The 14,051-nt window shown below is 36.6% G+C and overlaps 1 protein-coding gene across 4 annotated transcripts; it reads left to right on the top strand.

Moving 5' to 3' along the window:
- The first annotated feature begins 1,854 nt into the window (after positions 1-1,854).
- LOC134844592 (uncharacterized) lies at positions 1,855-13,979 on the top strand. Of its 4 annotated transcripts, none has more exons than XM_063861342.1 (7): positions 1,855-2,151; positions 2,844-3,051; positions 8,970-9,058; positions 9,445-9,661; positions 9,740-9,984; positions 10,352-10,691; positions 13,715-13,979. In XM_063861342.1, the coding sequence occupies exons 2-7, from the start codon at positions 2,876-2,878 to the stop codon at positions 13,833-13,835; spliced, it is 1,188 nt and encodes a 395-aa protein (XP_063717412.1). In that variant the 5' UTR covers positions 1,855-2,151; positions 2,844-2,875; the 3' UTR covers positions 13,836-13,979. The 4 variants fall into 4 exon arrangements, with proteins under 4 accessions (XP_063717412.1, XP_063717410.1, XP_063717411.1 ...); XM_063861340.1 differs by lacking the exon at positions 1,855-2,151 and adding an exon at positions 2,204-2,532; XM_063861341.1 differs by lacking the exon at positions 1,855-2,151 and having other exon boundaries at positions 2,700-3,051.
- The last annotated feature ends 72 nt before the right edge of the window (positions 13,980-14,051 follow it).

Here is a 14,051-nt window from a genome sequence, read left to right as displayed (position 1 = left end):
ACTTTTTAACTAGCCATTTTTGACGGAATTTTTTTATATCATTCGAAAGGTATTGTTGTCTTGAGCTTGAATTTGAAAGATTTTTCACTTGTGATCATTTTTCGTAAAATTATGGGGGTTTAAAGACGGCCATTTTGGCCAATTTGGGACAATTTACGCGCGATATATTTCGCGCTATTAACGCGTAAGCGAGATTTATTCCGTCTGAGCAATCGTTCCAAATTGGTTCAAGAAAGCTTATATGCCATAATTGATTTGTTAATAGGAGCAAAATTTATCACTTAGTCACCATTTTTAACTAGCCATTTTTAACTAGGATTTTTTTATAACTTTCAAAAGCTATTGTTGTACTGAGCTTAAATTTGAAAAGATATTTTACCTGTGATCATTATTGGTAAAGTTATGGGGGTTTAAAGATTGCCATTTTGGCCAATTTGACCAATTTGGGACAATTAACGCGCGATATACTTCGAGCTATTAACGCGTAAGCGGAGATTTACTCCGTCTTAGAAATCGTTCCAAATTGGTTGAACGTAGCTTATTTGCCATAATTGATTTGTTACAAGGAACGAAATCTATCCTTTTGTACTTTATATGGCGTGGGGGGATGATTTTCATAAAAAATTTCAAATTTTAGAAAAAAAAATTTCATTTTTTTTTATTTCACTTAATTTTTTTATGTTATTACTGCTCTATAAACCTTAAAAGGCAGTCGGAACATTCAGGGCTTCGCCTTGATACTAGCAGTCTTGTTTTTCTTGTCACTCATTTTGTTAATGAATGTTGTCGGTTATGCCCAATTTACAAACTTTCATTTATTTAAATAGTTTTCTCCTCAAACCTAGCACAAAAACGAACTAATTTGAAGAAAATCAATCGATATTTTACGAATGTGACCGGAACTTTTTGTGTTAATTGCACAACAACCGGGTATAGTTGTTTATAATCGCTCTTCTTTGCCTTTTCTTTCCTAACTCTTAGTCTACTTGCTGATTTCTTAGTTCCTCAACGGCGCCAAAGCAGAACTCGCTAGAATTGCACCCTCCCTTGGATTCAGTAGCGGATTGCTAACTGATCTGATGATATCTGCAGTAGCGGATTAATGGGGGGACGCCCCCTCCCTCTTACGGATTCGACCCCTGCCGACACAAAGGGTCCCCCTTTTTACTATTTTGAGATATCCATTTTCGGCAGACTGACCTTAAAAATTCTAAAGGAGCCTTAGGCGCCAATCTATTCTTATTTTGAGGGAGGAGCGCGCGCCGAAAAAAACGCCTCTAACGAAATTTTCCAAAAAGTGCCTAAAAACGCCTTTTTAGGCAGTTCCAAAAAGTGCCTAAAATGCCTAAAAAAAGTGCCTAAAAATTTTGCATGCGGCGCAGAAAATTTGGTCAAATTAGGGTCATTATAGTGGATTGGGAGAGCTCAGACAATCAATTTGATCGACCTAAAAAAAGGTCGACAAAATTTTTGAAAATACTTTTGAAAATCCGCACCCTCGAGAAATTCCTAGATCCGCGCCTGCTTGGATTGCGCCTTCGGTAGAAGGACTGACCAAGAGAGGGACCCAGGGCTACCCAGGACTAAGAGAAAAATTCAAAAGTTTAATTGAAACTTTAAGGCTCGAAATTATAGGGTTAATGAGGTTCACGTGGAAGCAGGCAATAAAAAAAACACATAAATGACTTGTTATTCTGACCATAAGTTTATTTTTTAGAACACCAGAAGAGAAAACAAATTGGGTTGACATTGATTACTGAGTTGACAGTTCTCGTTCTCACTTCAAAATTAGTTGATGTTTTCACTTTCTTTGTTTGACAGTTTTATTAAATTTTCCAGCCAATTTCTTTGAATCAAAGTTGCATTGAAATTGAATACCATGCCTTGATTTCCAAGGAACCACGAAGCACAGCATGACTTCATTCCTATCAAACAAAAACAATTCCGTCCAAAATAGAATGCAAAGTCTTCAATTTTATCTGACAAGTCTGTGTTTACATGTCGAAACGAAACCGATAAGAATGAATGAATGATATGCACCAGTAACGGCAATTGGTGCCTCTACTGAAACTCAGTTAAACAAACGTCAAATTCTTTTAACCTCCATACCGTGCAGGTGTTTATATTACTGAGAAGTTTTCACAAAGCAAGGTAAGTTTTCAGATATTTATGATTTATGTTTCAGTAGTTTCACCTTAAACATAAATCTGTCGTTATAAAACGCTAATTGAATTGAGGGGCTTAGAACTTACAGCACTTAAGCCGAGTTTTACATGGCATGCTTGAATCAATTTTTACCATGCTTGAAGAAAATTCGTACCAAAGCGTCGGTTTTGTTTTAACGTTTCATGTTTCATCAGTACGTGTTTGAGTTTTGGAGCGAATTGTTTGCTGAATCAGATCGAAGATAAACGCGTAAAACAAACACATCAATACTTTTTAGAGATTAAAAAAATAATTATTTACCAATTATTCAAAATCTATAAATTAAATATTGATAACTAATATCGCAATTCTACAATTTCGATCCAGGTAAGATTAAAATTGCACTTGTATATTCCAATTTTTCTTTTTTTGTTAAATTTTTATAAACCTTTGGTGAACAGAAAAATGGAATTTAGTTGAGACTGCATTCCTTGCATGTTATTTTTACATGTTATTTTTACGATAGACACCATTTTCTAACAGTTCACTGAACAACACGCTGTGCAATGAATGCGATGAAAAATACCATTTTGAATGCGCAGCAGCTCCTGGCACACTTTTAAACTAGGATGGATTTATTTTACAACAGATAGCTATCTTTTATTACATACTTTTTGTTCACTTTGGTGAATTTATAGTCTCTGTGAACAAGCCTACCAACTTTGTAAGAATGGAGGATAAAGGCGATCACCCGGATGGAAATGCGAATAACCCGAACAGTCCCAGACACCGGACGACTACAACCCGTGTGACCTTGAATGTACCCCCCAAAGGCGACAGCAGCGGCAGGCCCCGCACTCCTGAGTCGTTCCAAAAAGAGTTCAACTCATTCTTCGAGAATAACGCGTATGTGTTTCAAAAACTTCTCGCGCAATTTTAGGAATTTTTGGCAGCATTTTTGCGCCAATTAAAAATACGTACAGCAAGCTATTTGAACAAGTTTTAGGCCAGTGAACTATATATTTTGTTATTTTTCTGGGCGGATTTTGTTGCCTTAGCTATCTTCAAGTGACGAGCGTGTTGGTGGCTTCCAAGCACCAAGAACTGGCTGAGGTGGATAGTAAAGCCACTTCATTGTCTCTCACTTTAATTTTGGCGCTTTTTTGGGCTTAGTGTTTTCGTGAAGCGTGTGTCGTGCTAAAGTCAATTATCGGAGAGCCGAAAAACTTTCGTTTCCAGATAGCAGAAAATGTATCAAATTCAAAAAAAATCACTGCTAGATTATCGCAAACTTACATTTGCGCTAACAGCTTTTTGTTCAAGTTGACTTCAGATTTTTCGCGCATTATAAATAAACTTCATTTTTTGAAAGAGCTGTTGTGCACTTAAGGCGTGATCGGCAAAACCATTCGGCTGAGAAATCGTTCAAAACTAAATAGACTCATGATAGTTGATCTAAATGATGCGATACCGCATTCTAATCATATCGCTTTGTACTTAAGCTAGCGTGTTGGTATTTTATCCTCGAACAAATTGTTTTTCTCTTGTTTTTCCTTTTTTTAATCTAACGCTGCATAGGCGTTAACGGGCATTAAAGTTTTTCAGGGCGTCGCCTTGGTACGAGCAGTCTTGTTTTTTCGACTTTCTTTTGAAGAAAGTGAGGAATATATGTGCTCAGGATGGTTTTTTTTTCAGACCAATTTCACAAAACTCTTCACTCCTTAAGGTGCGCGATCCTTTGATCTGCGTAGGCATAGCTCAGTATGCACGAGTCAGTCTAAACTACTCGTTTTATATTGAACACGTGGCGAAACACCCCGCGCAACAAAATCTTTCGAAATTGAATTGAGGCAATAATCTTGTTGATCGTATTAATTCCATACACGACTGAAATTTTCACTCTTAATTGTTCCGACTCTCGAAGAAATTGAGAAATTCCTGTTTGATTTATTAAACAGGTATTATGAAAACGTTTTTTTTTCCAGATGAGATCTGGTTTTTTTTTTTTTTTTTTTTTTTTTTGAGACGCTTTTTCGAAAAATTCGCTTTCCCAAAAAACTACCCGTCAGATTCTCATAAAAGTGGTACCAATGGATTCAATAGCGTTTCACCTACCTGCCTGCATAAAATTTAGGGCAATTTTTACCCTACCCCACCCCCTACGGTCTTAGAAAATTTTCACAACTCGGTACTTTTTTCACTTTTTGCCCATTTTTTTCGGAAATTTTCAATTTCCTCAAAAACTACCCGTCCAGATTTGGGATTAAGGGTTTAATCGATAGACCAGGTTGTAGGAAACTCCCATGCACAAGCGGCTGGTCCCTAATTTGCTTAGGGGAAGAGCTATAGACTTAGGAAAAGTCACTTTTTTGATTTTTTTGCCTATTTTTTTTGGAAATTATCGATTTCCTCAAAAACTACCCATCCAGATTTGGAATTAAGGGTTTAATCGATAGATCAGGTTGTAGGAAACTCCCCCGCACAAGCGGCTGTTCCTTAACTTGCCTAGGTAAAAGAGCTATAGACTTAGGAAAAGTCACTTTTTCGACTTTTTTGGCCTTTTTTCCAATCTTTCCGATTTCCTCAAAAACTACCCGTCCAGATTTGGGATTAAGGGTTTAATCGATAAACCAGGTTGTAGGAACCCCCCTTACACAAACGGCTCGTCCCTAATTTGTCTAGGGAAGAGCTATACACTTAGGAATAGTCAATTTTTTGGTTTTTAGGCCATTTTTTCAAACTTTTTCGATTTCTTCAAAAACTACCCATCCAGATTTGGGATTAAGGGTTTAATCGATAGACCAGGTTGTAGGAAACTCCCCTGCCCAAGCAGCTGGTCCCTAATTTGCTTAGGGGAAGAGCTATAGACTTAGGAAAAGTCACTTTTTTCATTTTTTGGCCTATTTTTTTCGAAAATTATCGATTTCATCAAAAACTACCCATCCAGATTTAGAATTAAGGGTTTAATCGATAGACCAGGTTGTAGGAAACTCCCCCGCACAAGCGGCTGGTCCTTAACTTGCCTAGGGGAAGAGCTATAGACTTAGGAAAAGTCACTTTTTTGACTTTTTTGGCCTTTTTTTTCGGAAATTATCGATTTCCTCAAAAACTACCCATCCAGATTTGGGATTAAGGGTTTAATCGATAGACCAGATTGTAGGAAACTCCCCTGCCCAAGCGGCTGGTCCTTAATTTGTCTCGGGGAAGAGCTGTACACTTAGGAAAAGTTTTTTTAAAATTTTTTTGGCATTGGAACAAAGATTCAATATACTTATTGTGTGTATTTTTTAGACAATGGAATCCGCTATGCTTACGTTTTCTCGCTTTTGCTTGGTGCTATTGGCTTTGTGGTGAGTTTTGTTGTATAGCTCGAAGAAGTCCAACGAGAAGTTGCACGAGTTACGCTAGTTCTTTTTAATCAGGTCGGTTTGTTCCAGAACGTTTTTGTGATGTCAGTTATAGTCAACATATTATAGTCATATTTGCAATGCTTGGACAAAATTTAATTAATTCGAAAATTAAAGAGTCGTTAGAAAAATGAAAAATACTTTATTTCATTAATGTTAGCTGGTTTGTGAAACACACATTTCACTTATTTCTAGTGAATAATTATTCACATTGTTGAAGCATTGTGCATATGATTTTATTTTAAATATATTTAGCATGTAACCATGATTGATACGGTATGCCTTGTCGCACTGTGAAAGGCCCGTTTAATGGGAGGTCATAAATCACTTAAAATGTCACCTGATGCGCTCATAGATCAATTCAGAGGTATCATTAAAAATCTGTACCTCTCACTTTAATCATTTATATACTTCAATTCTAGTCCTCAAAGGTGTATTAGAACAACGGGGAGGACGATTTTTTGTATGATCTCTCATCCCCCGCCAGAACGACGTCTATCGGGCGCGGGCAGTCCTTCTAAATAGGGAACTTAAAAAATTGTATGGTTCCGAAAACGTTACCAATGAATGCATAAGCTTCTCTTTCACTTTTTTGCGTAGGAAGGGCGCTATCGACTTGAGAAACCTGAAATTTTAAAACAATTTTAAAATAATCAATATTAAAATAATCAAACATGTCTCTCCAGCTTTCAGCTGGGCCCCTAGTATTTATGCGTGGTGGGTTTTTTAATCAGTCATTTTTCGACTTGTTAACTAAGCGTTATTGACGGATTTTTTTACAGCATCTGAGAGATATTGTTATTCCCAGCTCAAATTTAAAAAAGTTATTTGACCTGTGATCAATTTTTGTAAAGTTACGGGCGTTTGAATGTAGCTAAATTGGTCAGTTTGGGATAATTAAAGTGCGATATATAGCGTACTTATAACATGCGTAAAAAGCAAGTTTATGTTTTACAAATTGAAATTGAAAAAGAAGAAACAAGGAAAAAATCTTCTTCTTTTTCTGAATTTTTTTGTCAAATCAACCAAAAAACATTTGCCCTGATATACGAGAAGCCTTGTTTGATATTATTTGCCTAAAACTTTCAGTTTTGCCAATTTACCATACCAAAAACTATTCGAGAGTACTTGGGGCAGTCGGAGCCTTCAGGGCTTTGTCTTGATACGAGCAGTCTTGTTTAATTTTCTGCTTTAGTACTGGGGGATATTGTCCTGGGGGATTTCATCCCAGAAAATTTGTCCGCCAGCATTGTTTTGCTTGCACGGAGCTGATCCTCGCATGAAACATAATAGCTTTAATATTTAAGCTTTTTATGCACGGCAAACTATCTCGCACTTAGTATCTTTACAAATTGAATGAGGTGAACTAAACTAGTCATATTAATTCCGTATAACTCTCAAGTTTCAGATATTAGGAACTGATATTGGCAGTATCAAAACTGTTTTTTAAACCAAAATTTAACAAGACTGCTCGTATCAGGATAAAGCCCTGAATATCATGAAAAATTTAAATGTAGTAAAAAAAATGAAAAAAAAACATTTGAGATTTTTTTTTAAAATCATCAACCCACACGCCACATATAGTACAAAGTGATAAAATTTGCTCCTAGAAACAAACAAGACTGCTCGTATCAGGGCGAAGCCCTGAATGTTCCGACTGCCTTTTAAGGTTTATGGAGCAGTAATAAAATTAAAAAATTAAATGAAAATTTAAAAAAAATGAAAAAATTTTTTCTAAAATTTCTTATGAAAACAAATAGTTCTTTCAACCAATTTGGAACGATTTCTAAGACGGATTACCTCTCCGCTTACGCGTTAATAGCGCGAAATATATCGCGCGTTAATTGTCCCAAATTGGCCAAAATGGCAATCTTTAAACCCCCGTAACCTTACAAAAAATGATCACAGGTGAAATATCTTTTCAAATTTGAGCTCAGGACAACAATACCTTTCGAATAATATAAAAAAATTCCGTCAAAAATGGCTAGTTAAAAAGTCGAAATTTGTCTGAAGAAAAAAAAACCCACCCCGAGCACAAATATTCCGTTACTTTCGTACCGAAAGTCGGAACAATAAGGCAAATATGCTTCCTTCAACCAATTTGGAACGATTTACTAGACGGATTAAACTTCCGCTTACGCGTTAATAGCGCAAAAATTATCTCTCGTTAATTGTCCAAAATTGGCCGGAATTGCAATCTTTAAAACCCCATAAATGTACGAAAAATAATCACAGGTGAAATGTTTTTTCAAGTTTAAGCCCAGGACAACAACACCTTTTGAATGATATAAAAAAAATTTCGTCAAAAATAGTAAGTTAAAAAGTCGAAATTTTTCTGAAGAAAAAACCCACCCCGAGCACAAATATTTCGTTATTTTCGGTACGAAAGTCGGAACAATAACGATTAGTGAAGGGGAAGTCGGATTACTCAGGCTCTTTTTAGTCAAAGCTCTGGCTCAAAAACTCTAGCTCAAATCTAGCTCAAGTCTCATTCTCAAAAAACATGAGCAAAAATCTGCAAAATGAGAAAATTTAGTAATTATAAACTTAATGTGATCGTATCTTTCACCAAAAATTCTATTATGAGCACCTAATTAAGATAGAAAAAATTCAAAGCTGATTAAGTTTTTGGGGTTTATTCAAGAAAACGACCCACATCTACCACCGACAAAAGAGCCAACGCTTGGTAGCGTGAAAGGGAACCACAGGGGTTTCCTTTAAATTCTGAGTGGTAGAGTTCCTGATTTCAAAATATAGAAGCTAGCTTGATCAAGTTGAGTTATTTCGTGCAAAAATCAAAAGCGCTCAACTTTGGGTTCAAGTAAGTGTGGGGCAAGATAGGAATAGCCGTAACACATTTGCATATAGACAGTCTAATTTATTCCCTTGCGGGTAAATGGTACAATTTTATATATTCAAACTGTCTTATTCTTTTACCCAGACCCTCGTTCCTTTCTTGTTTACATTAGCCCAATTTTGTCTTAGTGATATTCTAGCCATAGTATAATCTAACCAACGTTGTTAGAGAAAACCGGCGGATATTTTGTGGTCTCCTCTTCGGGCTTTTTAGCACAGTTATCGGATGTTAGAAGATAAAACTGCTGGCGAGACTATTTAAAATTGGAGAGAAGGAACACAATTTTTATCGCACCTTCAAACTCTTTTGAATTTATTTGACCGTCTGAAATGTAAGTGGAAGCTTCAAACCTTTCTGACACAAACCCCGATCTGAATTTTTTCACCTATAAAAGCTAAAAATAAGAAACATTTGTTCATTGTTCAAACTTGGTTTTTAATTCGGACCTCGCTTTTCTTAAAATAAGTCTCGAGTGACGATGAAAAAGTTATGTAGTGCATTTATTTAATCTAACTTTTTTGATGAGCAGAATAGAGTGGTCTTATGGTTTTCGATTTTAGACACGATTTCCATAGCCAGCCTCCATTCCATTCGGCCATGGACTTCTCCGACTTCGCTTCCAGGCACATCAATGCCAGATTGGTTCCAGGTACAAATGATACATACGGCTGCAATGCATCAATGTCACTTTTTTTAGGGAAAACAATACGGTTAACATTGACAGTAAGCTAATCACAATCTCTATTAATGCCAACCAACCTTTTACTAAACCAAGGCAAAAATAGTTGAAACAGAAAGGAATAAGAAACGTAAGTGCAATAATCAGTACAATTTCAAGAATTGGCAAATAAGAGGAGAGATCTTTGGTCTTCAAAGCATTCATTCATATCCTGCTTGAGAGGATTTCAGATACAAAGTAACTGATATTCCTCTTTAGTACCGGGTTTCGCTGTAAGAAAAATAGTTTAGTTGGGTTTTTCGATGTCGAGTTTCTACCATAGATGAAATTTATATTATTTTTATTTAACATTTTAGATTTTCCAGAGATGCCTGGATTCACAGGGTACCACAGCCAGTTTCCGAGATCCCCGCTGCATCAGCAGTTTATGACGTCATCGAGCAGAGAGACCAGAAGAGGATCCAACCAGGAGGACCGGTCTTCCCCTTCCAGACTTTTCTATGAGTTCCAACAACAACAACAACAGCAACGAAGTTCCCCAAGGAGTCAATTTACAGCTTCTTCTGGAAATGGGTTTGAACAAAGCTATTCTAAACAAAAAGATCAAAGATTTTATGATGAAACTCATTTTGAACGTGCTAATGTTACCAGAAATGTGAACCAATCTAACTATTCGCCGAGACAAGAGAGGGGGTCAAACTCGCCGAGGGATGCTGGGAAACCGGCTGAAACGAAACAAAGAGATTTCGTGCAGCAAACTGCGGGTGTAAAGCTCAGTGGCTCTGAGAACAAACCAGCTACGAATTTGGACTCTGCAAAGTCACAGAGTGAGGATGAGTTGAAGAAACATGGGCCGGAACACACATTGTTCAAAGTGGACAATCCGCAGCTGGAAAGTAAGAAGTTTTTGTTTAAAACAGCGATTAAAGTCAGGAATCAGTGTTCCCCGCTTATTCTACTGTTACGAATTGTCGCTTGTTGCAAATTGTCGCTTGTTACGAATTGTCGCCTCACCAAAAAAAGACCAGCAAAAGTTAAAAGCTTGAACAATTATTAAGGTTGAACTTGGTACAAAAATTCTTTACGGGTGGGCTTAGGTTGATGTAATTTGAACTTGGGCAAAAAAACAAGATGCAATATCTGCCGCAGTATCTCCTTGCTTCAGCTGCATAATATATGATTTTGAAGTTTTACTGATATTCATCGGCTTTGATTGACTATCAGATTTATTGCCAAATTCTATTTTTTCTTATACTTTTTTAGTATCCGAGGAGTTTCCAAATAGAGAGAGGATCCGAAAGCTTTCCATGAAAAAGCAGAAGCAAGACAAAGAACAACAACAACGTAAACAAAGTGAAGAGCCTATTAAAGAAGAGCTGCGTGAAATACCAAACACTCCCTCTCCTCCGCCGTCAGTGACTGACAAAGCAGAAGAGTTCAACGGGGGCCATCCAGTTCCAGACTGGCAGGCAAATGTGCAAACAGGAGACAACTTCCAAAAAAGGCATCTGAGAGCGGTCAGACAAGGTCACACTTTGCACGTGATTGCGGAGAAGGTCACTGAGAATGTTAAGACTGGCAGAAGTAAAGTCACGAGAGAATGGTACGTTTTTGCCTCAATGAAACATATTTCAGGAAATCTTGTTCTCATTATTGCTCATTTTCAGCCGTCTACTGTCCATGCTTTTGCGCCCAGAAGCGGGAAGGAATTATGATATGGTGTCAGGGAAGTTTGTCTCGTAAATTTAGCGAACTCAAGAATGATCACAAAGAGCTAAACTTTTTGTCACACTAAAACCTCTATGAATACTCTAGGAATCAGATTAATTTCAAAATACCCCCCCCTCTCAATGCCCCCTCTTGAGTAAACTTTTATGCCTCCCCTCTCAGGGATTTGACTCCCTGACCAACCATTTTCTATTTTTTGACATCCATTTTCGGTTCCAAGCTCTAAAATTTTCTCCATAAAAACCCTTCCAGTCAAGATTTGAATGGATGAGTTCTGGGAGTTTAAATTATGCGCACTTTGTAGATTTATTCATAATGCTGAGAGCATAGCAAAGTCGTTCCAAATTGAATTGAGGCTAGCTAATTTGTCGTATTAATTTCATGCGACTCAAGTTTGATCTTTGATTTTGTCCAAAATTTATAGGTTTTCAATTTGTTTTCCCAAAGAATATTCGATAAGGATTAGGATGCAGTCGGATATTGTCATTATAATCGATTATTTTCGTAAAAACACAATCCAATAAAATGCATTACAATGCATTATAATCGATTTAAAATCCATTACAGTTGATTATAACGGATTATAATCTTTACATTTTTTATGCAAAACCATTTGCAAAACTTGCAACATTTCTGCGTTACTCATGGTCTACTCGCAATTTAGACCTACTCAACTTAATCCCCCTCACTTTGTCACCCCCATCCGCACCCCTACGTTTATCCCTACGCCCACCCCCATGTTTACCCGCAAACCTAACCCCCCCCCCCCCCCAAGTTATAGTTTACGCCCCCACCCAGTTTCCTTACCATTGAACGGGGACGGGTGAGGGGTTACTCAGCATGAACAACAACCAAGTTTTTTTCCACGACCCCCCCCCCCCCGGTTTTTTTTACCCCGCCCATGTTCAGTAATCAGGGGGGGGGGGGGTTGAACTTAGATAGAGGGAGGGTAAGCTGAGGAGGGGTAAACTGGGTGGGGGAAGGGGAAGGGGGAGGTAAACTGACGAAGGGTAAACTGTTGGGGGGGGGGGGGGGGTGGTAAACTGGGGAAGGGGGTTGTTAAAGAAGTCGCTGGAGTTTAGGTAGTATAGAAAAAGTAGAGAAAACTTAAATAAACAAAATTTTGTGGAAAGTAAAAACTTTTGAAACGTTATACGTAGCAACTGCACGAAAACAAAATCAGATAGTTTTGAATAAATTTTGCAAAATTAATATTTTCCCTTCAAAAAATACACTATAATCGATTATAATCTATTATAATCTGTTATAATGGATTATTATGATTAAAAAATATTATGATTATAGTCCATTTTTAATGGAATTTAATTGACTATAATGGATTATATTGATATAAAAAATATCAGGATTATAATCCGTTTTTGATGGATTATAATCAGTTCTTTTTTGTGTAATTTCTTAGATACTGACTACAAAATGACATTACAATCGATTATTATCAGGAACTCCAGTGCGGGAACATTATGTGCTTTGCCCTGGTGTACGAGCAATCTTGTTTAAATCTAATTCAAGTTCATTTGAAAGAGACAAAATTACGTTCTCTAGGTATAAAAGCTAAAATGACGCGAAAAAAACAAACTTCGGAAATGGTGCAAGAATACACTTTTGAGAAAAGGTATTTTAATTTATAATTTTCTCAGCGGATTAAAAAAAAATAACTTATCTAATTTTCTCTACGCTGAGTGAATCTTATCAAAAACAACTCGATCATAAAACTGAAAAGTGTTTTACAATTTTTAAATAGTTTTTTTTTCGTTCTGTTCTCAAACACTTTTTCAAACTTCTGTTGAATATGCTGCTTTTAAAAAACGTTTTTCCGAACATTCTGTCTGTGCTTCTTTTACAGAAACCGGCTATTTTTTTGCTTATTAGTTTTTAATGATTTACGCGCCAGCTATGAAAACCAAAATTTCGAACCCGTTCTTTTCCGCTCAGCAAATTTATTTTTTTCTAGAAGTCAAAACACCGTTAAAGAATATCAATATCCGCAACGAACCGAATGTATCTGACGGGTAGTAGAGCTTCCTAACTTAGCGTAGTAACACGCTGTAAACCAAAGTTCCCTCCAAAGTTCCCTTTGGATTTGTCGTTTTTTTAATTCACTCATAACAAAAATGCTTTTTAGCGCCAGTTTTTTTGAACTGCATATTTCTGATTTATCGAGAATTCGTCGTCGCCTTTTTTTAACCAAATATTCGTTCCCTTGCTCCAAATCAAAACTATTTTTCTTACCTTTGAAATTTGAACTTTAATCCGAAGTGAAACCGTTTTGCGGTACGCAAAGATCAGCCGCATATTTACACTGCTTCTTCCCTTAAAGAAAGAACTTAAAATTCTAAATAACTAAAAAGTTGAAATAATTGTGCTAGGAGACCTCTATATTTCTGGCAAAGCAACCTGATTTATTTGCTTATACGTCAATGAACGAAGGCAAAACACGTATTTAGGTTGCGTCCCGTATGAATTGATAAAAAGAAAAATTAAAAAATAATTTGCTGTTCAAAACTTGTAACGAGCTTGCAAACTTCAGTCAGGCGTCCTGAACATTTATGTCTTAGTATTTGGCAGACCACATAAAAGAGCTGAAACTGAGCAATTTTTTTGGAGAATTGACTTCATAAAAACTGAAAAAACCTTCAAATTAGAGAGGAAACAATATAATTTTATTATCGATCCTTCAAAAATGAAAAAAAAAAATAATAACAACTAAAGTTTTGACTTGAAAGCAATTAGGTTAGGGGATACCACAGATCGTGCCCTCCAAAAACCTAATCCAAACTTCTCATTTTAATAAGAATACTGCAATTGAGAGCAGCTATTTTATTATTAAGTGGATTAAAAACGAAATTGTTCACGAACAAAATAGTTCGCTTGTTTCAGGCGAGTAGTGGCGCCCGAGGTAGTAGATGCGGCTTCCATCCTGGCCAAATTTGACGATGTCGAGAAACGACTGGTCATCACTGGCATGTTTGACGAAATGCGCGCTGTGCAGATCACGTGATCACAAACTGAATCGGAAACAACTTCAATGTCAAACGATAGTACTGAAGACTCCTTTTTGAGGCATGATGTCAAATCTAACAAAATGAAAAGAAACCAAAAAAATAAGTTCAGATAATAACTAATCATTGTTTGAATTTCACTCATTGCCAAACTCCTAGTTTTTTTTAAGTTTACTCTATACTCTATAGTCAAAGTCGGGCGATAACTGATCGCT

This window comes from Symsagittifera roscoffensis, chromosome 4 (genome assembly GCF_963678635.1).
Source record: "Symsagittifera roscoffensis chromosome 4, txSymRosc1.1, whole genome shotgun sequence".
NCBI lineage: Eukaryota > Metazoa > Xenacoelomorpha > Acoela > Convolutidae > Symsagittifera > Symsagittifera roscoffensis.
The sequence above is the reverse complement of the archived record's forward strand: the minus strand, read 5'-3'. Positions and strand labels throughout refer to the sequence as shown.